We start from the raw sequence: 25,430 nt of genomic DNA, 5'->3' as shown, positions 1-25,430 counted from the left end.
CCACACTAGATACAGCAAATCTCTTACATGATGGAATAATGCACTTAAGACATCTGAACAGCCAAATATTGAGTTCTAGAGACGGCTATGACTGAAGGGTAAACCAACAGTTGCATTTTTTGCTTTTAAGAAGTGGAAGTTTCCATCCTAGCAGTGAACAAGCAGTTCATTTCCATGTAATATAAAGAAAAACTAGTAGGTATACGGAAGAGAAAATTTCCCTCAGGAGACTTTAAAACCAAGCATCTACAAACCAGTCCACAAGTACACCATTTTGTCCTGTTTTCATTGGCAGCTCTCAGGTGAGCTGAGTATCAGAGGTAAGTCTTCATTCCCAGAGATTAGCAACAATTTTAAAATGAAGAGTGACAACAGATAAGAGTTATATACATTTTACTTGTTTGTTTCTGACTTGTCCCTGATATTAAAAAGGTGTCCAGTGAGCCACAAATGCTGAAAGGAGATGGCAGCTGGAGAGGAAAGGATTGGGGATGAGGACTGGGGGAAGATTTGTTTACAAATTCAGAGTGAACATCTTTCATCTGGATCTAAAATGAAGACATCACTTGTCTTCAGTAAAACAAGTCTTTCTGCTCAATGCAGACTGTAGGAACAATTCACTCAATAGAAGCTCTTTCTGTTGGGGAAGGAAAGACACACATACAGAGACTAGTCAGGACAGCAAGCACCAGTACTGAATTGGGCCCATCCTGAACAGCTGTACCCTGTTGTCATTGTTGTGTGTTACTGATAATAGCCAGTACACTCATTTTCTCCTGAGCGGAGTCCACGTCCTCATTCTGTTTCTGTGCCACTCCTGTGCCAAGGCCGTAGAGACGTCCACAGTACTTAGCATCATCAATACTGTCCTCAAAAAATAACTGGAGAAAGGACAAAAAGACCACTTTGAGAATGATAGTAAGATGAAGCCTTCTACAAAGATAATACACTCTACCACCCACCTTTCTTATAACCCTCAACATTGCAAAGTTGACATCAACATAAGGCTAAAGCAAAAAAGAAAAAAGGGTGGGGGGCAGCTAGGTGGCGCAGTGGATAGAGCACTGGCCCTGGAGTCAGGAGTACCTGAGTTCAAATCCGGCCTCAGACACTTAACACTTACTAGCTGTGTGACCCTGGGCAAGTCACTTAACCCCAATTGCCTCACTAAAAAAAAAAATTAAATAAAAAATTAAAAAAAAAAAAAAACCATAAGGCAAAAGCATGAGTGCCCACAACACTGAATAATTTCAGTTCCTACTGGCTTCAAATAGCCATATACACACCCTTAGGAACTTTCCATTCCTTTAATATTCACTTCTCTGAGTGGTAACTGCTTCCTGATTTGAAAAAAAGACTTGCATAGTTTGAAAGTATGTTGTTTACAAAACATATATCTGTACAAAACCGCTCTAATGGAGGTGCGAGGATTATCAGCATTTCAGAGAAATGCAAGCATGACACCAGTGCTCCTTCCATGATGTCATGCTACCTTCAGAACTACAATGTCTCAGGACTGAGAAAAGCTCTGAAAGACATGGCTTCAAATACTGTTTCCAATACTTAGTAGCAAGTCACAATCTAAGCCTCATCTGTGAAAAGGGGAATGGTACCTTTCTACTACTACAGGGATATGTACTAAAGTGAGTACTTTATATTGACAAAGTCGTAAAGATCAAACAGGATAATTCTGTAAAAGCCTTTAGTAAACCTTACAAACAAATGTTACTTATTCCTACCAGACTTTTTCCTCCTCTCCTATTATCCCCTTTGTCATTCTTCTAGCTCAGATAGTATCCAGTTCTCCAGTCTTAATGTGACATCACCTCCTAATAGGTCATCAACATCATTAACATTTCAATTCCCAAGGTAAATACTGACACTTAAGCAATAAGAAAACATTTTACTAAGAAATAAAGACTAGACCAACTCAGACTGTGTGACCTTGGACAAATCATTTTACCTCAGTTTCTCCATCTGTAAGATGAGGTTGGACTAGTTTTTTTCTAGTTTTTTTTCCAGCTCTAACATTCTTAGATTCTATTTCAAATAATAATTGAGGAAAGTAAGTAAATAAGGAACCTAAAATGGGGAGTCCAAGCTTTTTGCAGATTCTTAATTAGGTAGTTGCAGAGGACTCTCAATACATTTTGCAATTAAAAGACTTCTGCATCAATAAGTTGGTGATGTAACAAATTTTCTTAAATCACAGTAATCAGTTTCTTTTGGCAGTTTTAGGAAGGAAGCAAAACACTAAATGGATTACAACTCATCTAACCACCTACAATATTGTCAGATTAAAAGACACTGGGCTGCTGCCACAGTTTTATGTTTCGTTTGTCCCTTAGTCTGAATTAAACTATTTGATCTCCAGAATATCTTGTTATGGAAGGAGAAACAGACTTGGAAATCAAAAAATCATCTTATTATCACTATCATTTCCCATTTCTAAAACTGAGGATAAGACACTTTCCCTTCTCTGAAATTTAGTTTTTATCCCAGTAAAAAGGGAATATATATTCGAACCACCAACCTCACATGGTTGTTGTGAAAAGTGCTTTATAAAAGTATAAAAGGCTATGGCAATGTGAAATATGAAAAATTAGGCAAAGTATGAAATGCTATTATTATTAACTCCCAAACAGCCCTCAAATGCTAATGGAAACCATGAATGTCAATAATTGTGAAACTTCAAATAGGCCTAAGAGATACAAAAGGATCTCATTTACTTATTGTTTGTTCGTTCTTTTGGTTCTGTCTTATATTTTAAAAGCTAGGTGATGTTTTGTATCTGACAGTTTTTGTTGCCTTTTATACTCACCATCAAAACAGCTAGTTAGATATAGACAGAGTATATAGTATTGGATCTGGAATCAGGAAGATTTCTCTTTGTCAGTTCCAATCTGGCCTCAGACACTTCTTACTAGCTGTGAGACCCTGGACAAGTCACTTAAACCCTATTTGCCTTAGTTCTTCATCTGCAAAAATGAACTGCAGGGACAGTTAGGTGGCTCAGTGGATAAAGCACCGGCCCTGGATTCAAGAGTACCTGAGTTCAAATCTGGCCTCAGACACTTGACATCTACTAGCTGTGTGACCTTGGGCAAGTCACTTAACCCCCATTGCCGTACCAAAAAAAAAAATGAACTGCAGAAGGAAATGGCAAACCACTCCAATATCCTTGCCAAGAAAACCCCAAAATGGGGTAATGAAGAGTTGGATAGTGCTGAAACGACTTGTCAAAATACTCATCATGTTGGTCCCTGTATCTGAAGGTAGTACTTGTCAACTAAGCTGAGCCCCACCTCTTTCATCTTGAAGAAAGCCATTCCGGTGAGCAGAGAGTCTGAGCCTGCCTGATGCTGTCTGCCAATTCGCTGTAAATCCAACTGATCAGCAACTTCCTGAAGACCTCCCTGTGGTTGGAAGAAGAAAAAAGTATTATAGAACCGAATCTTTTATCTGAATAAACTAATTCTATTCTTTGAAAAATAGAAATTTGGAACCTTGCCTAACCCTTGATCTGCCCTTGGCTTCACCCCAGGGGCGTCACCTTGCTAAAGTTCTTAAAGCTCTTTTCTTCCCAGAACAGTATTATGTTCCATTCTTTTGTCCTCTGTAGTTACTTTGCCTGTCTGGTAGAGCCCTGTCTTACTCTAAGATCCACACTGCTACAAAATATTAGCATAAAAAGAATGGCAACTAATCAGTATCCAAACATCAAACCTTATATAATGTAAAGATTGGGTTGAAAGAAACCAAGTGGCTCCAAAGACAGTCAGGTTACAGGTAACATCAATACATCCCACCATTTCCCTTATCCTGAAATTTATTGCTCCAGACGTTAATGCATCACATAAAAGGAAAGAATGCTCTGACAAAAATTAAAATGAACAGATACCTACCTACCTGTGCAAATGATGTATAAGGGTATAAAGCGAAAAACACTTCAATAAAGGAATGGTCAAACCACAGCCATATGAGAAAAAAAAGTGTTCCCAATCACTAATACAGAAATGCAAAAACAACTCAACCTCACATCCATCAAATTGGCACAGATAACAATAAAAATCTGGGCACCATATTTTAAGAAATCATAACTACAATCCAGATCTATTTAGCATCAGAGAGCAAAGGTGAAGACTGAGAAAATATACTGAAGACCTCCTGGAGGAAAAAAATCCCAGGAATGTCATATCCAAAATCCAGGGTTTTCCCATCAAAGAAAAATAATGCAAGTACCCAGAAAGAAGCAATCCAAGTAACAAGAAACCAGTCAGGATAACTGAAGACCTGACAGTATTCCCTAGAATACATAATTCCAAAAGGCAAAAGAGAGGCTTGCGACCAAGAATAAAAAGCATCCTACACAATAATGTAAATGGAAAAAATAACTATACACTAAAAAAAAAATCAAAAGTAAATGTAACAAAATTATAAAGATCAAGGAGAGGGGCAGCTAAGTGGTGCAGTGGATAGAGCACAGGCCCTGGATTCAAGAGTACCTGAGTTCAAATCCGGCCTCAGACACTTATCACTTACTAGCTGTATGACCCTAGGCAAGTCACTTAACCACAATTGCCTCCCCAAAAAAAAAGATCAAGGACTCAAAGAGTATGAGAGGACACCCCTAACCCAGCTCTTATTGTAGAGGCGGAAGGTCCATATGTTTTAGAGACTGAATGTGGTTTTTAGACTTTTTTTTCCCAATGTTATAGATGTTATTTTTTTCCCCACTTTAAAAATTACTATTTGTTATATGGCATAACCTCTCTCTGGGAGCAAAGGAATACCTTGAGCAACCATGGCAATGTAAGACAGTGACATCAAATACAGAGGGATCCCTGCAGGCCACATGTTGACCCAGAAAACCACACACTAGGCTAAGCTATGTTTTTATTTACTTTGTTAAACATTTCCCAATTTTAATCTGGTTGGGACACACAGTGGAGTACTAAGCCAGAGGCCTCAAATTGACACCTCTGATGTAAGAAAAAGATATCCACAAAAACATATTAAATAAGTAAACAAACATATATGTATGAAAGAATGAAAGTAGCTAGCAAGTGCCCAAAAAGTTACACTGAAAGGCTGGGCCTAATCCTACAAGAAAATAAATGGATTGGGGACTTTAAAGAACAGGGCACTCCCAAGCATTTATGATGAAAAGATTACAACTGATGAAATGACCACAACTATTTCAAGAAACCTTGAAATAGAAACCTAAGAGTCAAGATAAACTTAGAAAGGTAAATTTAACTGAGCAATTGGAAAAGGCCATATAATAATCAAATGCTAATATTCTAACAAAAGAAAATCACCCTTTAGAACCTTAATGTCTTAAAATGATACTAAGTGAGTTGAATAAGAAAAACAGAAGTCTTAGGGACAGAATGGTTCTGTTTTGGGAGTTTTAAGAGAGGAAAGAGAAGGGAACATAAAAGAAAAATACTAGTATAGAAAGGCAAAAGAAGGGAGTAAAACTGCTAACATTCATAATTGGGACATAGGAGAAGAGCATAAAAACTTGAAAAAAGGGGTGAGGAAGTCAACATCAGATGAGCCTTACCCTTATCTAAATTGAACAAAGGAGGAATAGACACAAACAGTTTAAAGCAGAAATACTTAAAACTCCATCAGTAAACAGGATGGGGGAAAAGAGGGGAGAGAATACTGGAGAGCAAGCAAAACAGACTTCCTGATCCTAAGGTACATAAACATAACAAAAATATATGTTAACAAAAGAGATGATTTCAAAGAATACTGACTAGTTCAATGAAGTGACAGAGGGAAATAAGCAAAAAAGAACAATTTATACAAGAACACCAATGTATAGAAAAACAACCTGAAAAAATTCCATGTGTCCACCAACCACATTTCCAAAGAACCATGTTACCCACCTTCAAACAAAGAAGGGATAGACACAAGGTACAGACATACATTTTTGGACACAGCCACTGTGTGGCTTCATTTTGCTTGAAAATGCTTATTTGCTTAAAAAAGAGGGGTAGAGGCTTCCCCCTTTTGTTCCTCTAGGTTAATTGGAGAAAAGAAGGTAGTAATAGTGATGCCAAAAAGGTCGCTGTAACTTTTTTTTTTTAAATGCACAGAAGAAAGCAGAAGCAAATTCAGAAGGAAGCACATACAAGCAGGACAGTTCTTAAAGTAATGTGACTGGATACTTTTTTTTAAAAACAAGCAGTGTGGGGGGCGGCTAGGTGGCGCAGTGGATAAAGCACCAGCCCTGGATTCAGGAGTACCTGAGTTCAAATCTGGCCTCAGACACTTGACACTTACTAGCTGTGTGACCCTGGGCAAGTCACTTAACCCCCATTGCCCTGCAAAAAACAAACAAAAAAAACAAACAAACAAACAAAAACAAGCAGTGTGAAATGAAGATTCAATTTCATGTAGAATCTTTTGTGCACTGCTATGTGTACAGAAATGATCTTTTTTTGGTGTTTAAATTCAGAATTTTAAAAATTGAAGAGATATACTAAGAAATAATATAATGACAATGTCTTAATCAGAAGTTCTTGGTGTCACTTGACTACAACATTGAATCAATTTGGGGGAAAGATCTTAATTCCCTGAAACTAAGATCATTAGAGAAACAGGTCTTGTTTGTGGTGACCAAACAATTTTGTTTTGTTTTTTAATGTCTTTTGCTCAATCAACTAAGAGAATTATCACTTTGTTCTCCTTTGAGCAGAATGAAAGGGGAACCCTTAGCAGGAACAGTTGAAAGGAGAATGACTGGTTTCAGGAAGACATTTCTTCCAAGGGTGTGCCAATATTGTTCCATTTGGGCAATCAAAACCCCTTAGTGTAAACTATCTATCTTTGTTTTACTTTGCTGTGGAGTTTCATCTTTTGTTTCACAATTACTATGATATGAAAGTTAGGAGGTGCTTAGGAAAGAGAGGGTATTCTGATTAACAAGGAAATTCATCTAACCTCTCTCTAAGCAGAAATGATTGTATATTTTTTAAATTGTTTCTGGAAGATTTGGGCCAAAACTAAAAGTATGAATTATTTTCTTCTAAAGGACTGAAAAGGAATCACTAGATTCGATAATTAAGAGGTTAATGATAGTTGCCAAACAGTTTCAGTAAAGTAATGGGAAAGGTAAGAATACAAGGGGCTGATGAATGCTTGGTGATCAGAAACAGAAACATAATACAGAAAATTTGGCGGGGAGGGATTGTTTTAAGTTTAGCTGTCAAAGTGAAAAAGCTAGCTACTGAACAGGAGTTATATGAGAATAAAGCGATTGGGTTTTTTTAAGGATTAAGAATATGAGCATTTTTTCCAAACAACCAGGGAGGAGTCAGTAATGAGGGGAAAAACTAAAGATGCCTAAGAGATATTATTTCTTGAGCAGATACTTGGAGAAGGGGACAAGATCAAGGACATACATAGAGTAATTGACTTAACAAGGAGTAAAGAGACCTCCTTAGAGACAGAAGGAAAGAAAAAAATGGGAAATTATGTTAGGAAATTTTATGATGGCTGAAGATGTTCAAGTGGGATGACTTCAATCTTACTGGAGAAGCAGAAGGATAAAGTATGTGCTTTACTTGTGTGGAGAATGGGGAAATAGGGATATGAATGAAGTAAAAGTTTGGAACAGCTACTATACAAAATGAGAGGAGAAAACTAGAGAAGGACTGCAAAATATCTACAAGAGCCTCAGGTTATATAACATCAAGTTATAACCATATCCATAGCAATATCATGAAACTGGAGGGTAATCATTTGGCCTATTGCTCATTTATCACATTGTTCCCATGGAACTATCCCCTAAAATGTTAATTTACCTAATGACAGTGTTATGTTTTCTAAGCTGTTAAAGAGTTAAACTAATACTTAGAAAAGCAATGGTCCAAAAGACCTGGGTTCTTGTTCCAGCTCTGATGCTGACCATGAGAACAATGCTGTGGCCTTCCGAGTCTCATTTTTTTTCATTCACAAAATGAAGATAATAATACTTATGCTATGTACCTCAAAGGGTGTTCTAAGGAAAGATGCTTATAAACTGTAATGAACTACAGAAATGAGTTATTATTAGTTCATTTTCTGATTTAAGTGCCAAGTAAAGGCTAGTTTACAAATGTGTTAACTGTCCTTCCATATTATAGCTATTACCTATCTTTAGGGTCATGATATTTATACTTTTATGAGTAAATAGTAGCTGGTCTTACTCAGCTACTATTGATATTATGAAAAATCATTTTTACCTTAAGGTTTTTGCAACTCTTCATCAAGTATTTCACATCATAGATAGATGGGAAGAAGAGGTTCAGAACATGGAAGAAATCATTCTCTTCTTCTGGTAATCGTGAATCAGTTAGCAGCTTTACCATGTAACCAAAATCATAACCACTGTATGGAAGGAATCAGTCACTACAGTTAAATCAGAGATCAGACCCTGTTACTCTGCCTCTCACAATTTATACTATAAACAGCTAAGGCCTATTTTTCCAAACATGATTTTTTTAAACTAACTAAACTCATTGAATAATCACATAATAATAGGTCATTAGAAAAAGTTATAGAAAAAATACTAAAACGTGTTATATAAGACTGGGTTTTATGCATTAAATCAGAAAATATCCTCTCTCTAATGAAGGGACAAATGACTACATAGTTCAATTAGAATAATGGCAAACAAGACATAATATGCTGCCTTAGAATGGCAATGTCCTAGACTTTCTCACTCCCCTACAATTACAAACTGATGATTATCAAATGTCTTGGGAAATCACCTATCACAGGCTCATTTTCTTAAATTGACAAAAGCAAATGATATGCAACAAGTCAATATCCAAATCTAATCATTGTTACTGATAACTGAAAGAGAGAACAACACATGTCAAATTCATTATTATGCTGAGACCTAGTGAGCTCATTATTTATTTAGGCTCATTCTAGGACTGACCTGTGAAATGAAAGCCATTTGACGTTGTCAGAGAGAACTACCCCTGAGGTCATGAGCAGTTCTGCAAAGCGCAAAGTGTCAATACCTTCCTCTTCATGCTTCTGGAACTGTAACCCTGAGTTAGCAAGGAGATCTATGGAGTCCTGGGAATACATGTCCTCTCTAAAATAAATAAATAAATAAGGCATTCATTTATTAAGTGACACAGAATTACAGCTGTAATTTTAAAACATGAACAGTATCATATATACAGAATGACTTTTTTCTAAAATGAGTTTTGGAAAGCTGCTTTGGAGTGCTTGTATTTTTTTAAAAGATGAAATCAACCTCCCAACAGATCTAAAGTGCATAATAATAATTCTGAGACAAAACATACAATTACAATTTGTTAATCTAGATGACAGAGCAGCCATGAAATAAGCAATGAAATCAAGTTTCTGACACTCCAAGATGCAATGCCCTCTTCCTTTTATTACATCTGTATATTTATACTCAGATTTGGACTGGACCTCAGAATACATTGGTACAGGGGTCTCTTAGCAAGAAAATTCCCTTTACCTATATGGATCAGCACCTGCTCTTCAATTTATAATTTTGGAGAGTGGCTATGGGGCAGCAGAGGTTAACTGACTGGTTGGCCCAAGGTCACAGTCAGTATATGGGTCAGAAAGGAGAATCAAGATCTTCCCAGGGTTCAGTAAATTTGCTATCCATTATATCATACTGCCTTTAAAACTCAGACTAAACTAACAAAATAAAGTCACTAGATTAACCCTGGATACTGATTTACAGTTTTCCCCTAAAACTAGTTCTGCATTGCAGTCTATCATTCCACCTATGTCACCATGGCATGATGGGAAAAGCACTGGCTTTGCATTCAGGAGATATGGATTCGTATCTTAGCTTTACCAGTAGCTATACGTCAATGGACAAAGTCATTTGACCCAAGTGGATTTTAGTGCATACATCTGTAAAATGAGGGTGCTAGACTAGAGGAGTAGTATAAAACTTAACTAGAAACAGATCCCTGCAATTGCATATTGACTTAGAAAACCAACAATTACATTATCTATGTTGTATTGTATTTTGTTCAACTTTTCCCAATTACATCTGAATCTAGTTCTGGCTACACTAAGGAATTCTGCACGAGTTTGACACCTGTGGACTAGACAATCTCTGAAGTCTTTTCCAGCTCCAGATCTCTAAGCTCCTTTCCAGGCTCTAAACTTGACAATTTACCTAAGTCTTTTTTTTTTTATTTTTTAAAATAATTTTTGGTATATCTTTTATTAATTGCTGTATTTACAATATTCTGTAAATATTAACAGTCATCCAGTAAACATATCAAGAATAAAAAAGTCTTGTCACATAAATGCTGAAACTTAACACTTCATTAAAAAATGCAGGAAAATGTACGCTCTTCCAGCATAGTGTCTGTCACTCATTTCCTATGCATACAAGTTAATAAGACAATAGGATGTGAGTTCCCTTAACTTCAAGTATATCAGCATTTATTAGCAGAGGGGAAACGACAATGCCACCCACCCACAAAACAGGTTTCAAGTTATTCCCTTTAGGAGGTTTCCAAATCAAATGTCTTGTGAGGACGGGGGAAGGCGAGCATAGAAGGCTTTAGAAACAATTTTTCAGATTCAGAATAACATGGGCTGGCTTAAAATAGAGAACGTGGGAATAAAAATTCTGAAATTGTGTCATACGTACCACTTCTTGAAGACCTTTGCTTCTCTTGAGGAAAGGAACAGAATGGTACAACACTACTGACTAGAGACAGCTTTTAGGACAAATCATGATGCTCAGAAACTGATCACACATACCTTTATAAACCTGGCTGTAGAACACACCATTTATATCTTCACTATCCAAGATTGATCTATTACACTATATACAAAAACTGCTGGATGTGGTGTGTTAACATGATATCATGGAGACAATTTCCCCATCCCTCATGGCAGTATAATACAGCTGCTTTCCTCATTCCAAAGAGGATAAAGTGGAAGTCTTTGTCCCTTGACAAAAACTTTATAAAAGCAGTACATGCAATTATTTAAAAAAGCAAAACACACACCCTTCAAAAATCCATATCCATCAGATTAATTATTAGTAGATGTTGCAGGTTCTGGAGACTGAAGGAATTCATGAGGGTCGTGAACCATGTCTTGCTGTTCTCCAACACTAAGATGCAAAGGGCTTCCCAGATGATACTGATCTCTTTCTGAAGTGTTAGAAAGAGAGCTGAGATTGGAAGAGGGGCCTGGAGCCCACTCGATCTGTCTGGGCTTCATGAAGATCTTGCAAAAGCTTAGTCGTTTCATCTAAGTTTAAGTGGTTATCATCATGGTCAAGCTCCTTCTTCACTTTTCCCAATGAACTGAGCATGGAAATATCAAGAGAGACATCAGAATATGACTTCATTGACATAAAATCCAAAACAGAGCTGTTATTTTCTCCAACTGAATCACCAATCTTAATTTCATCTGGTGGTTTCATTGGAATATTCCTCCTCTGCTTCAGTTGGTAAATGATTTTGGAATGGTCACTACCTGTGATCTGATCTAGTAGGTCATCTACTATTTTCTGACTATAACTCCCAGAGTCTTTCACAAATTCCTGTAGGCTTAAGGCACACTGTATACCAGTTTCATCTCCGTAGGCTGAATATAACAGTTCCATTTCATCTGATTTCAGGTCACTGAATACTGAATTATTTTGCATTGAGAGTGTAGTACCTGAACTTGTAAGAAATGTGACTTTGTTTCTTCTTTCATCTTTGAATCCTAAAGTAGTAAAACCAGGGAGCAATTTGCTTGAGAGGGAACTCAAGTCCACTGGGTGAGTCTCTTCCTCTTCTGCCTCAGGATCCGACCTAAGTCATTTTTAAAACACAAACTCTATTATCCTTTTCTTTTTATAATTTTCATCTTGTCAGAGATGATAAGCTTTGAAGAACTGTGACTCAAAAGTTAAAATCACAACAATTTAAAAATGCTCCTTTCCCTTAAGTTATTCAAAGCCCTCTTTATCCTCAAGGAAACATTCCTGAGTGATCAAAAGTCCTTTTCCCCATTCAAATAATACAGATTTGAATAAGACTACGGCTTTAGTGTCCCTCTAAAACAGGTGAGACCAGCACAAAAATCTGTCAGGCTGTCTATTTTTTAAAACTGCCTCATAAATTTCCCAGCAAAGAAGTCATAATTTCAGCCATTTCTGCTGGTATCTTTATTTTCTGAAGGTCCACAACCCTTTATCTTTGTGTGTGTGTGTGTGTGTGTGTGTGTCTGTCTGTCTGTCTCTCTCTCTCACACACACACACACACACACACACACACACACACACCTGTAACAAACTCCAGTGGTTCAAACAGTGGAATACATTGCACTTAATTAAATGCTAAGAATCATCAAGAATAGAAAAGATGATGGGAAAAAAAGGTTCCTCTATGAAGACCTATTCCAATGCTTCGTCCTGGCATATAGGAGATGTGGGATTTCAAAGGAGCACAAACTCTGTCATGCTCCACCTCTCTGAAAAGGCTTCAAGTACCAGCCCAACGACATATAATATATGTGTCATTCAAGTATTATTCCAAATCCAGAGAAATATACCATCAGTTTGGTTGCAAGGTAATGAATTTTACAGCCACAACTCATGAAGATCATTTACACTAAGGTACACCAAGGTTATAATGTGGCACTGGTGGAAAGAACAACCCACACCAATAAATTCATGGATTCTTGAACTGTTGACAGTTATTTTTTTAATGAATGAAGTATTTTATTTTTTTCCCGTTACATGTAAAGATAGTTCTCAACTTTTGTTTATACAGGCTTTCCAATTTCAGATTTTTCTCCCTCCCTCCCTTCCCTTCCCCCTCCCCTAGACAGCAGGTAATCTGATATAGGTTTGTTTATATATATATGTATATGTATATGTATATGTGTATGTGTATGTATATGTATGTATATGTATATATATATATATGTATACACACACACACATAATAACATTAATCCTATTTCTGCATTAGTCATGTTATAAGAGAAGAATCAGAGCAATGATAAAAAACCTCAAAATAGAAAAAACAACAGCACCAAAAACAAAAGAAATAGTATGGTTCATTCAGCATCTATACTCCACAGTTCTTTCTTTTTTTTTTTTCCTTGGATTTGGAGCTCCTCTTCTATCATGAGTTCCCTGGAACTCTTCTGTACCATTGCATTGGTGAGAACAATATAGTCCATAACAGTAGATCAACACTCAATGTTGATGATACTGTGTACAATGTTCTTCTGGTTCTGCTCATCTCACTCATCATCAGCCCACGCAAGACCCTCCAGGTTTCTCTGAACTCCTCCTGCTCATCATTTCTTACAGCACAATAGTATTCCATTGTATTCATATACCACAACTTGTCCAGCCATTCCCCAATTAATGGGCATCCCCTCAACTTCCAATTCCTTACCACCACATAAAGAGCAGCTATAAATATTTTTGTACATGTGGGTCCCTTTCCCCTTTCCATGATTTCTTTGGGGAACTGTTGACAATTTAATATTGATATCTGGAGGTTCAAGTATACCTTATTTTTAAATAAATTCAAATGTCCTGTTCAATAACTTATATAAAGTTAAAAACAAAAAACAAGGAAAGAACTAATGAAATCACTGGTATTCAAAAATATACCAATTTATCAGGTGAGGGGAAAAAAACAAGACAACTTACGTAAGGTTGAATTTGAAATTGAACTGCCAGGTGTTGATTCCAGAAGGATATTCTCCTTTCTCATTTGTGAATGTGAGACCCAACTGTATAATCTTAAGGAGGTCAACATTACATCGAAGAAGCTGATACTGGTAGTCTATGGAACTTCGAAATTCCCCAATTGGTCTCACTACAACACCGGGAAATTCTGTGTCCTAGAAAAGAAGGTTGGAAATGCATTTCTTAGTGCAAAGTTCTGTGAATAAATGGCTACTAAACTGTTAACTCATCTATCTCCCCAAGGATTTGGAAAACTGTGACCTCAGTTCATAAAGAAATCATTTAATTAGGCAACCTAATACCACTTAAAATGAAGCAGCAGGAGCATCAAATCTAGAAGTACTTGTCTTATTGTGGGATCCCAAGAAGCTGTGAAACTGTTCTGACACTAAAAGTAAGTGGGCAAGGGGGCAGCTAGGTGGCACAGTGGATAGAGAGCACTGGCCCTGGATCCAGAAGGACCAGAGTTCAAATCTGGCCTCAGACACTTGACACTTACTAGCTGTGTGACCCTGGGCAAGTCACGTAACCCTCATTGCCCTGCAAAAAAAAAAAAATTTTTAAATTAAACAAAAAAAAAAAAAGGAAGTGGGCAGAAATGACTAGAGACACTCACTATACATGTACAGAATTTGGGTGTCTGGTTAAAGGGGGGAAAGCACTGGACCAGGATGCAGAACATGTGTTCAATCTAGTTCTGACCCTGGGCAACTTATCTAAGTTCTTTGTGCCTCATATTCATCTGAAAAATAGGGGCACTGGATTAGAAGAATTCCAAAGGTCCCTAAAAGTTCTAAATCTATGATACTATTTAAAAACAAACTCAAACACAAACACTTATTAAGTGTCTGCTAAGGAACGACAGAGCACTGGGGATACAAAGACAAAAAATGGGATGGCTTACCTTCAACAAAGAGAAAATATGATAAAGGAACATGGGGTAGGGGGAAATATCAAGGGTGGGAAGGAGAGGGAAAAATCAAAAATATAATTTTTAAAAATATGTTGGGGCGGGGCAGCTAGGTGGCGCAGTGGATGGAGCACCAGCCCTGGAGTCAGGAGTACCTGAGTTCAAATCTGGCCTCAGACACTTAACACTTACTAGCTGCATGACCCTGAGCAAATCACTTAACCCCAACTGCCTCACTAAAAAAAAAAAAATGTTGGGGGAAAAGTTTCAGATTCAAGGAGTAAGAAGAGGCTGTTGATCTGCTTAAACACAAAGAGGCAGAAAAGCACAGGACAAAAATGATAAGATAAGGTGGTTGTATCTTACCTATAGGTAATATGAAACCCCTGAATGCTTTTGAGCACAGGAGCCACTTGGTCAGACTTCTGCTTTACGAAGATTATTGTGAGAGATTATTTCATGCAGCTATATGAAAGATAGAGAAAGAAAAGACAGAAGGCAAGAAGCCACTACTATAATTCAAATAAAAAGTGCAAAGGATCATCAGAACTAGGGTGGCAGAAGGAAAAGTGGAAAGGAAGAGAGACACAAAAGAAATATTAAAGAAAAAAAATTTTTTTTTAACTTGACAACTGAGTGGATGTGAGGGAATGATCAAAGGTAGAAAAATACAGAGCTTGAGGGACTAGGTGAATGGTGGTGCCAAGTAGCACAGGAAAAAAAGACTTTGCAGAAAAGATGAATTCAGTTTTGAACATGTTGAATTTACAGTATCTATTGAAAGACATTTAGTTAAAGCAGGCAAGGGGATATATAAGGCTAGCAGCACTTAGGGATGGATACAGTGGATATAGATCAACACTACCAGTGAACAATAAAGCTAAGTATATTCCAGGTCAGGAGAACTGCATGAGAAAAGGAATGGAAACAAGAAAATACAGGGTGTTTTCAAGGGGACAATAAGTGGATCAATTTAGCTAGGTGACAATTTACAAAGAGTAATGGGGAATAAGACCTGAAAGGTAGGCTGGTAACAACCTATGAAGTGGTTTTTAATATCAACCAGAAGATTTTGGCTTTAATTCCTTTTGGCAATGGAAAGTCCCTGAGGGAGGAGGAGCATTGTGTAGTGGAAATAACAATAGATACATAAGACCTGAATTCAAGTCTTACCTCTGCCTCAATTAGTTTTGTGATCCTGGGCAAGTCACGATTTGATCAAAAGCCTGTTTCTTCCTCAGTAAAATGGGGATAATAATACCGGTACTACTTGTGTCACGGGGTCGTTGTAAGGAAAGCACTTTGTGAACTGTAAAGAAATAACTATAGAAATGGGAGCTACTGTTACTGAGGGTTGTAAAGTGGGGAATGACAGCAGTGTTTTGAAATTTTAATCTGGCAGTATGTGTAGGACAGAATGAAGAGGGCACCCTAGAGAAAGTGAAGTCAGTCAAGGGAGCTATTACAGGCAGTCCAGGCAAGAGGCAATACAGGAGGTTATACTTGCCATAACCTGCAGCACTCTATGTTCTAGCTGCTACACTGATGCGTTTCATAAAAGCAGCACAATCTGCCATCCAATTTCATATACCTCAGTTATATTATGCAGAGGACAGAAAACTACAGCTCTCTGGCCAAATGAGGCCCACTGCCTGTTTTTGTATAGCCAGCTAAGAATGGTTTTTACATTTTAAAATAAAGTTTATTGTACTTAAAAATGGAAAAAAACATTCTTAGCAAGCTGTATAAAAATAGGCAGTATGGTACCAAGGCTGTAGTTTATCAGTCCCTGGTCAGTCAAATTTACTAACTAGCACAGTAAATATGATTTTCCTTATTTCCATAACTGAAGGTGATTCAAATACAGTGCAGCACATTTACCATAGCTATGTATCTGTAACTGAGCACAATTTCTCGGATCTTCCTCATTTCTTCTTCTAGGTTGCTGGCCCAGACTTCACAGATAACTTGGCTGTTCTCCACAAGTGCTGCAGGCATCCTGAAGAAACCCGAGAAGACACCTTCAGCTAAGACTGGATGATAGGACAAGCCAGAGAGGCGTAGATCTGATCTAAATACAAAAACATATGTTTTGAAATGGACAAATTTAAACATACTTCATTGCTTCAAGAACCTGTGATTTCATTGTGTGAATATAACTGCTCGACCAATGCCGAATCACAGTGCCACTACATTTTTAGTAAAAGGTCTTCAAGAGCTGCTATGGCTAAGCACTCATCACCCCTATTGCCAACCTAGTTATAATAAGCCTTGCCAAATTTAGCTAAACTGGTCCCAAGAAAACAGATAAATGGTTTGGCAACAGATAGTTCAAAATATTGGTTCATATCAGGAAAGCATAAAGAAAAAGATAAAACAAGATGTGTTTTCTCTGTGCTTTATTGGTTCAAAGCCAAAACATAAGAAAAATTACACTTGTCCTCAATCTGTTTAAAAATAAAGATGCTGTTGTCGAGAAAGATATCACATTAAGTTTTCTAAACTGAACTGGTTCCTTAAATCAATTTTGTGGGCCCCTTGCTCTCAGAAAAGACACCACCACCTTAAACCAGTTTTCTGGTCCTTTCTAATTTGTCATAAACCAATGGCTAAAGTCACCCATGACAGCAAACCTGTGCACAACTCACATCATTCTGTATGACTAAGTTATAGAAGCCAAACTTTGAAATTTTTTACAAAGAGATCATTTCATACATAGCATGGATCCAGAAATGACTGAGGTATAGGAATTCAAATCCAAAATAGGTTACACCAAGGGAGCAAAAAAATTAATGGTTTTTATAACCACGTGTCAAATAATAGGAATATGAAGACAAGCTAAGAAAAGCTATCACCCTGCTATTCAAATGTCAACTAAAATTAGTTCTACCTGACAACTTAAAACATCCTCTCTTGTAAGGAGAGCAGCAGCAAAGGATGAAACATTTAGCATCAAAATTTTCCGTTGCTCATTTGAATCGTCCTTTAACCAAATTGAAGCCTAATAACAGATAATTAACATTTCATTTCTAAACACATAAAAGAAAAGGGAATAAACATTTTACATAGCACCTACTGTGTGTACCAAGCACTTTACAAATATCATCTCACTTGAAATATTATTATATACATATACACACACACACACACATATGACTACAAAGCAGGGGAAAGTGACCCATACAAATTTAAAGGCAAAAATAATAAAACCAGAAATAGAAGGGTTTGTGGAACCAGATTTCTTGGTTGGGAGGGGAAAGCATTTTAAACTACAGAATTCAAAATATAAGCTGTGAGAAAACAGGCACACTAATGCTCTGCTGTTTAGTGGAGCTATGAATTGGTCCAGCATTTATGGGAAAGCAATTTGGAACGATGCCCCAAAAGTCACTAACCCATGCATACCTTTTGACTCAACAATACCATTCTTGGGCCTCTACCCTGGAGAAATCAAAGAAAGAGAGAAAAGACCCCCACATACAAAAATACTTATAGCAGTTCTACTTATTGTAGAAAAAGAACTAGAAACTAAATAGATGACTATAATTTAAGGAATGGCTTAATAAGTTGTGGTTATGAATGTGATAGAAATACCACTGTGCTGAAAGAAATGAGAATATAGATGACTTCAAGGAAAGACTTATATAAACTGATAGAGTAAAGAACCAGAAGAACAATTTATATTATAACATACCTATTATACATCGGTGAAGAATGAAATGAGCAAAATGAGAACAATTTATACAACATTGTAAAAAAAACCTTTGAAACCTTTAAGAACTACGATCAACACAAAGACCATCCATGATACCAGAGAACAAATGATAAAACATACAATCCACCTCCTGACATGGGTTTAGAGTGCAAAAAATATCTCTCTCTACATATACACACATATAATTAGGTACACAAACATACACACATATAATATAAAGCCAATGAGGGAATTTATTTTGTTTGTGGATATTTGTTAAAAGAATTTTTGTTTATCTTTTTTTCCCCAATGGGGTGGGAGATGAGAGAGAAAACAGATTTCTGTTCATTGGAAAACAATTTTAAAACAGAGAGGTGGGGGGGATGATACAATTGCAGAATGTTACATTTATTTTAAGATGAAGTCACTATTACTTTAGATTAACCCCACTGGATTCTAATTAGCCCTTCCCTTTACCACATAAAACCCCTTAACACTTACATACACAAGCCATCCAACATCTTATACCTGAACATTCTTTTTTTTTTTTTTTTGGTGGGGCAATGAGAGTTAAGTGACTTGCCCAGGGTCACACAGCTAGTAAGTGTCAAGTGTCTGAGGCCAGATTTGAACTTAGGTCCTCCTGAATCCAGGGCCACTGCTTTATCCACTGTGCCACCTAGCTGCCCCATACCTGAACATTCTTAAGGAGCTCTTCAGTTATTCTCTAGTCACAGCAAATGTACTGCCTTCCCATTTAGTTATATTCTTCCTTAAAGGAGGTGACATTTCTACTTCCTTTATCACAACAATATCACTAGCACTAAGCAGGATCCACCAAAACACGCACTCAATAAACACAGCTTGAATGAACAAATGAAGTGAGATGAGGGTGGGGAGTCAGTCGGATTTGCTAAGAGACGCATCAAAATGACAGAATCAAAAAGTGGTCAGTTAATAGAAGGTTCAGATTCTAACCAGTGCTTGTGATGAAACAAGTAGTTTGTGGCATAGTGGAAAGAACACTGGATTTGGAGGCAAGACCTGGGTTAAAAATCTAGCTTTGCTTAACTTTAGGCAAATCAACACTCTCAGACTTAATTTGCCCAAACTAAAAATAAAGTAGTAATACCTGGCCGGATTTCACAGAACTGTTTGAGGATTAAAGCTGATAATAGCTGGAGTTGATAAAGAGTTGACTGTCATAATCATCCACCTCTATCAGAACTAGGCTAAGTAAGGTTAAAACTTCACATTCTAAAACTAACCCTTTACCCCACTGCCTAATTTCTCCGGTGTAACTGGAACAGTACACAACCACTCCACTTCAATGATCACAACAATTAAACTACCTTCTGGGCTAACTGAGTCTGGACAAAGGCAACATAATGGAGTCAAGCTGAAAATGCCTTTGATGTGACACTCAAATCTGGGAGGAAGATTAGAAAGCATTTAGTCTGAACCACCATCACCAGGGTCTCTCTCTGCCTCACATACCTACTTATAAGGAATAAGGAGTCAAATGAGAAGTAGGCTCACTGAAGAATAAGGGATGGCTTCAGTTCTCAGCCCTTTATTAGTTTGTAAGTCCAAGTGAGGAAAAAAACAGTTCTAAGGTTTTCAATGCTACTTCTACTTATTAATTACATTTAGTTGCTTCCTGCATCTTACCCAAGAAAATAATTTACCATACCAATTTTGATGAAATGGAATATATGTGAGTTTTTAAAAGCTCCTTAAAACAAAGACATCAAGGGTCAAGCTATTCAGGGACTCTACCCTGTAATAGACCCTAAGTCTATTACTAAAAACTGAATTCATTCTTCAAAAGGCCTCCTAAAAATAATTAAACAAATAGAAAGCAGTCTAACGAGAGATTACTTAAACAGAATCAAGATCAACCAGAGTTTTTCTTCTATCAGTGTAGATTGTAACCCATCCACACCTTCTCCAGAAGGAAAAAGAATAAATATTCACAACTATCAACCTACCTAAAGGCATCAGAAAAACAATGCAAACAACTATCCATAACCTTCGAAATTATCCACTTACTGATAAGGCTAAACACGATATAGACATTATACAATAAATACGGTCCACCGGTTAAATAATTTTTTTAACAAGAAATCCAATTTGGGATGGATAAGCAAAGCCGCATCTGTGAGAGGCAGAAAAGGAAGCGGAAGACTAAAAGGATGCCAATTGTATTCTCTCCACCTTACAGATACCCACACATAAAGTTTCTGGAGACACAGTCTTGCCCTGCAGCCCCAATTCTGCCCCTTTGAGAGCGTCAATAAGCGCCTGACCAGCTTCACATGAGGTGCTTCTCCCAAGGCAAGGCCCAGGTTTGGCCAATTTTGGTGTGCCAAGAGGAGATGAGGGAAAGGTGGGGACTGATAACAAGGAAAAGGGAGGTGGGCATAAGCTTCCCGGCCCTCCCTCCTGACGTCCCTTCCCTAGGGGGCTACACCTCAAACCTTCATCCCCCACTTCTCCTTCCCGGACTGTCCCGGTTCTCGATTCATCAGGTGCCGCCTCTCGACCCTCCGGACAATGGTCCATTCTCCCCTCACTCCGACTCCAACTTTACATTCTCCCCTTCCTGACTCCTCAGGCTTGAGATCTGGTCCCGCTCACCTGGGCCTGCTGGGCCCGCAGCGGGCAGGCGTGGGGGCGGGTGGACAGATAGACAGATTCCCGGGGAGACGGCGGCGGCAGCGGCGACGGAGGTTACCCCGGGACCGACTCCTTCCTCCAGCCCGCGGCCCCTGCCCGGGATCTGCTCCTAGTACCGAGCGCAACAGCGAGAGAGAGTTCTCGGCCCAGAGAGAACCGGGACTTTATAGACAACCCACGCACCCTTAGTCAACCGGGCTGTTCTAGCCAGCCCAGTCTTCTAACCTCGCCTGCTCTCAGCTTCTTTTCGCGTCACCCGGGACGCGAGCGCGCCAGATCGGTCATGTCAGCTCCGCCCCCTTGCGCACCCCAGCGACTCTCGCGGGGTCGCTGAGCCAGTGCTCTCCGAGGGGAGGCGTGCGCAGGCGCAAGGCCACGAGGCCGACGCGCTGGAATTATGGAGAGAAAGGAGAGGGGGCGTGGGGTAGGAGGGGTAGGCATTTGAGCACGCATGCGGAGGACAAGGCCCTACGCCTTTTCTGCGAAGAAGCGCGGCGCGGGCCGGAGATTCGTCATAATCCCCTCCACACCCCAAAGAAGCTCTTCCCTCTCAGCGCAGGCGTCAGGCTTGAGGACAGAGAGGGGCGTGGCTCTGAGCCAACCCAGCTGGGATGAGGCATACCCTCGAACCTCTGGTCGGTCGGTCTGGGAGGTCCCAAGTTACCATTTTCCCTACTCGGCTTTACTGGTCTCCAGTGACCGTTATTGCCGTTGAAAAGCTAAGGAATGGATACCTTTTCCAGTAACGCCCCAGTTACGCTGCAAGACAGATCCTGGACTCAGCTCCGTGCTCGCCCCCCGCCCCCGGGGGAAAAAAAAAAGCAAAATACGGACAACATAAAAGCCATTATCCTGCAGTTTCTGTGGCCCCCAGTTAACGCTTCTGGGGCGAGGGGCCCGGGCCAGCCATGGGAAACACCTCTCCAACCTCGCGGAGACCCAGAAGCAGTGTTACCTTGGCAACGGGGATGGGAACATTCCTCCCACCCTTCCTTTTTCCCTTGTTGGATCAAAGAAAATTTGAGGCTCAGACAAGTAGAGAGAGGGCTTTTGATGACCGCCCTCAAAATCTCAGGCTTGGGTCAGACCTTGAGGGCCCTTCATTCCACCCTGCTCCCACCCGCAACCCAAAGCACAAATCCCCCCTATAAACCTACTTCACGGAGCGGGGGGGGGAGGGGGAAGGAGACTAAAGGGGCATCTTGGCTCTGCGTGAAAACGTGGCCCATTTTGAGGCAGCCCCTCAGGTCTGGGGGACAGCGCTGGTCTTTAGGAAGTTTGCCGTCAGAATGAACCAATACTTTCCTTTGTGTGGCTTCCACCCTTGGGACCTAATTCTGTCCCCCAAGGTGGGTCAAGCAAAATAAATCTCTCTCTTACCCCTGATAGCCCCTTCAGAGACTTGAAGACAGAAAGAAATCATGTGCCCCCTTAAGGCTTCTTTCTTAGCCAAATATCCTCAGCTCTTTTAGAAAACCCTACCTAGGGCATCAAGCTGAACATTCTCTGAATTAACTCCAGCTTGTCAGCTTGCTGCGAGCCCTAAGACTGAACACAAAGCTCCAAATAAATTAGGGCAGTAAGACTATCATTTTCCCTAGTTCTAGGCACTAGACTTCCAGGCCCTTAATCCTCTAGCAGCCCTTAACTGGGGTTTTCAAATTTCTGTTTGAAGAATAAAGTGCCAACACTGGCAATGCTTAACGAGATAGGGCCACTTGAAGACTAGACAGAGGACTGAAAAATAGAACCACCCCAAAATGCCACCCCCCCCTAACAGTGTGAAAATCTGGAATCAGTCCAAGAGTTATGTTGCTTGCTATTTGTAATTACCTTCTCTGCTCTCTGCCCATTCCCAGGCCCTTATCCAGAGAAGAGCAAAGATATTCTGAACCAATCAAGCATTGGGCCCAAAGTGCTTTTACTGGATGGTATTGCTCTCTTGGACATGTTCTCTACAGAAATTTCAGTTTGGACCACCCAGAAGAGCCCCATAAGGTTTCCAAACTTCCTAAACAGGTTCCAAACCACAGCACAGATCCCCAAGAGCCTCCACAGTAGTTGGAACAAACCACTGGACCTGGATCATCAGTATTTTAATTCAAGCTGGTGGGCCATCAAAATGTATGTCCTCCTGCCAAAAGTGATTGTCCATCTCAGATCTTCAGGTCAGTCTTGATTTCAAATATTCTGCACCCCATAAACCATTTGCTTGAAAAACATATTTCAGCAATTAGAAATTGAATAAATCAAGTAAGCATTATAAGAATGTCAGTTGCAAAATATATAAAATCACAAGGACTCTACATAGATATATGGACTTTTTTGCAAGTATATAAATATATAAATCTGTACACACAGACAGAAACCATTGTCTAGATTTTTTTGTGGGGATAATAGGAAAGACTTCTTTAATAAGGAATTTAATTTTTCCCCTGTCAATTCTATGGATATTATGTACTTTTTGCTCACTTTTAATAAGATGCAGGAGATAAATTAGCCTGTGCCAGCCGAGGGCTAGTTACAGGGAGGAACAGACCCTTTTTTTTCTCTTTTCTTTTTAAATTAGAAAAGTATTTTATTATTTTCATGTAGAGATAGTTTTCAACATTCGTTTTCATAAGATTTCTAGTTTAAAAGTTTTCTCCCTCCCTCCCCTCCCTCCCCCCCTCCCCAAGACAGAAAGTAATCTGATATAGGTTGTATATGTACAATCACATTAAACATTTCTGCATTAGTCTTGCTGTGGAAGAAAAAGATCAGAAAAAAAAGGAAAAACCTCAAAAAAGAAAAACAACAGCACCAAAAACAAAAGAAATAGTATGGTTTAATCTGCATCCATATTCCACAGTTCTTTTTTTTTTCTTCTGGATTTGGAGAGCACTTTCCATCATGAGTCCTTTGGAACTATCTTGTACCATTGTATTGCTGAGAAGAGTCAAGTCGATCACAGTAGATCAACACACAATGTTGTTGATACTGTGTACAATGTTCTCCTGGTTCTGCTCACTTCATTCAGCATCAGTTCATGCAAGTCCTTCCAGGTTTCTCTAAAATCTGATTGCTCATCGTTTCTTACAGCACAATAGTATTCCATTACATTCATATATCACAAGTTAGGAACAGATCCTTTCTTATGGCTTTTATTTTGTTTTAGGCTGCTGGCTACAGAAACCTCATTTTAATAACTTTCTTTGGGAGGCAATGAAACAGGAAATTCACTATCCCTCATTCCCAACCCCTCACTCAGAACTACTTGTACATTTTAAGATGCATTAAAAACAAACACAAATATCCTGTTCTTTGGTAGGTGTGGGAGTGTCTTGTTTGGGGGGGTTTGTTTTAGGCAATAGATTTTATATTACAGTATTTTGGTACACACATAAAAGCAACAGTTTAGATCAAAAGCTCTTAACCTTTTTATGCCACAGACCCCTTTCATAGTCTAATGAAGTCTATGGACCCCTACTCAAAATAATGTCTTTTTAAATTTATTTACAAACATTATCTCTAAGAGACAACAGTGTGTCTGGTGCCCATCTCTGTACATGCAACTGTAGAAAATAACATTTGTATTCACTTTGTCTCTTTTCTGCAAGAAGTTGTACACCTAATGACAGTACTGTACCAGCAGAGCTGCAGTGGAGGCAGCACCAGCACTGCCAAAAAACATGTACACAAACTACATTGTAAAAAAAATTTACATTGTTACATTACAGACAATGCACTCTCACTGTTGTTTTAACCCCACATTCTACAAAAATGAACCTAGTACAAAAAGAAGGGTGTGAATTGACCTGTAAGCTATTTACATCTATGTACACCCTCTCAGGAGCATTACAAGGAGGGAAATTTACAGTCCAAGGGGAATCCACAAAGCATATGGGTTAAAGATAATACTTTACTTTTGCTATTGTTGCTTGAAATTGTTGACTAAAAGGACTCACAGATTAATTTATGGTTATTTAACCAAAAAAAAGAAAAAAGAAAAGAAAGCAGGGCTTGAAAGATATCTCACCATAATTTGGTATGTCCCTTATTGGAGGGGTGGGGGGAGAGAGGGGGAAAAACATAAACTAGTTCAACTCCTTCTGAATATATGTTAGACATTTCCTCTCCCCACTTCTTCCTCCACCCCTGGAAATAAATCTGTGCTGGCCCTTTGACTGTGAGGAAAACCAGTTGCTGAATTGGTTAATTTAGAATAATGTTTTTAAATGCATAAAATAAAATATGTAAGATTACCCAAAAAGTATACTTAAATATGGTTATCAAAATCTTTTTAAAAGTAAGTTCACAGACCTCAGGTTAAGAACCCCAGGTATCCTTGGGAGAAATGAGGCAATAACTCTTGCTTGGGAACTCTTAAGATATTATTCCACGATGGATATTTAATAGCTCTTATTTCTATAACACTTTAAGA

General features: G+C 38.7%; 1 protein-coding gene across 2 annotated transcripts; it reads right to left on the bottom strand.

Annotated features, from left to right (window-relative positions):
• Window positions 1-376: 376 nt before the first annotated feature.
• CNOT8 (CCR4-NOT transcription complex subunit 8) lies at window positions 377-21,282 on the bottom strand. Of its 2 annotated transcripts, XM_043988325.1 has the most exons (7): window positions 20,969-21,282; window positions 16,516-16,705; window positions 13,686-13,879; window positions 8,942-9,103; window positions 8,241-8,385; window positions 3,306-3,416; window positions 377-881 (listed from the first exon to the last, which is right to left on the bottom strand). In XM_043988325.1, exons 2-7 carry the CDS (start codon window positions 16,630-16,632, stop codon window positions 732-734), a joined length of 879 nt encoding a protein of 292 aa, XP_043844260.1. In that variant the 5' UTR covers window positions 16,633-16,705; window positions 20,969-21,282; the 3' UTR covers window positions 377-731. The 2 variants fall into 2 exon arrangements, with proteins under 2 accessions (XP_043844260.1, XP_043844261.1); XM_043988326.1 differs by lacking the exons at window positions 16,516-16,705; window positions 20,969-21,282 and adding an exon at window positions 15,808-15,865.
• Window positions 21,283-25,430: the final 4,148 nt, after the last annotated feature.

This window comes from Dromiciops gliroides, chromosome 2 (genome assembly GCF_019393635.1).
Source record: "Dromiciops gliroides isolate mDroGli1 chromosome 2, mDroGli1.pri, whole genome shotgun sequence".
Taxonomy (NCBI): domain Eukaryota; kingdom Metazoa; phylum Chordata; class Mammalia; order Microbiotheria; family Microbiotheriidae; genus Dromiciops; species Dromiciops gliroides.
This window is presented reverse-complemented; position numbering and strand designations above follow the sequence as displayed.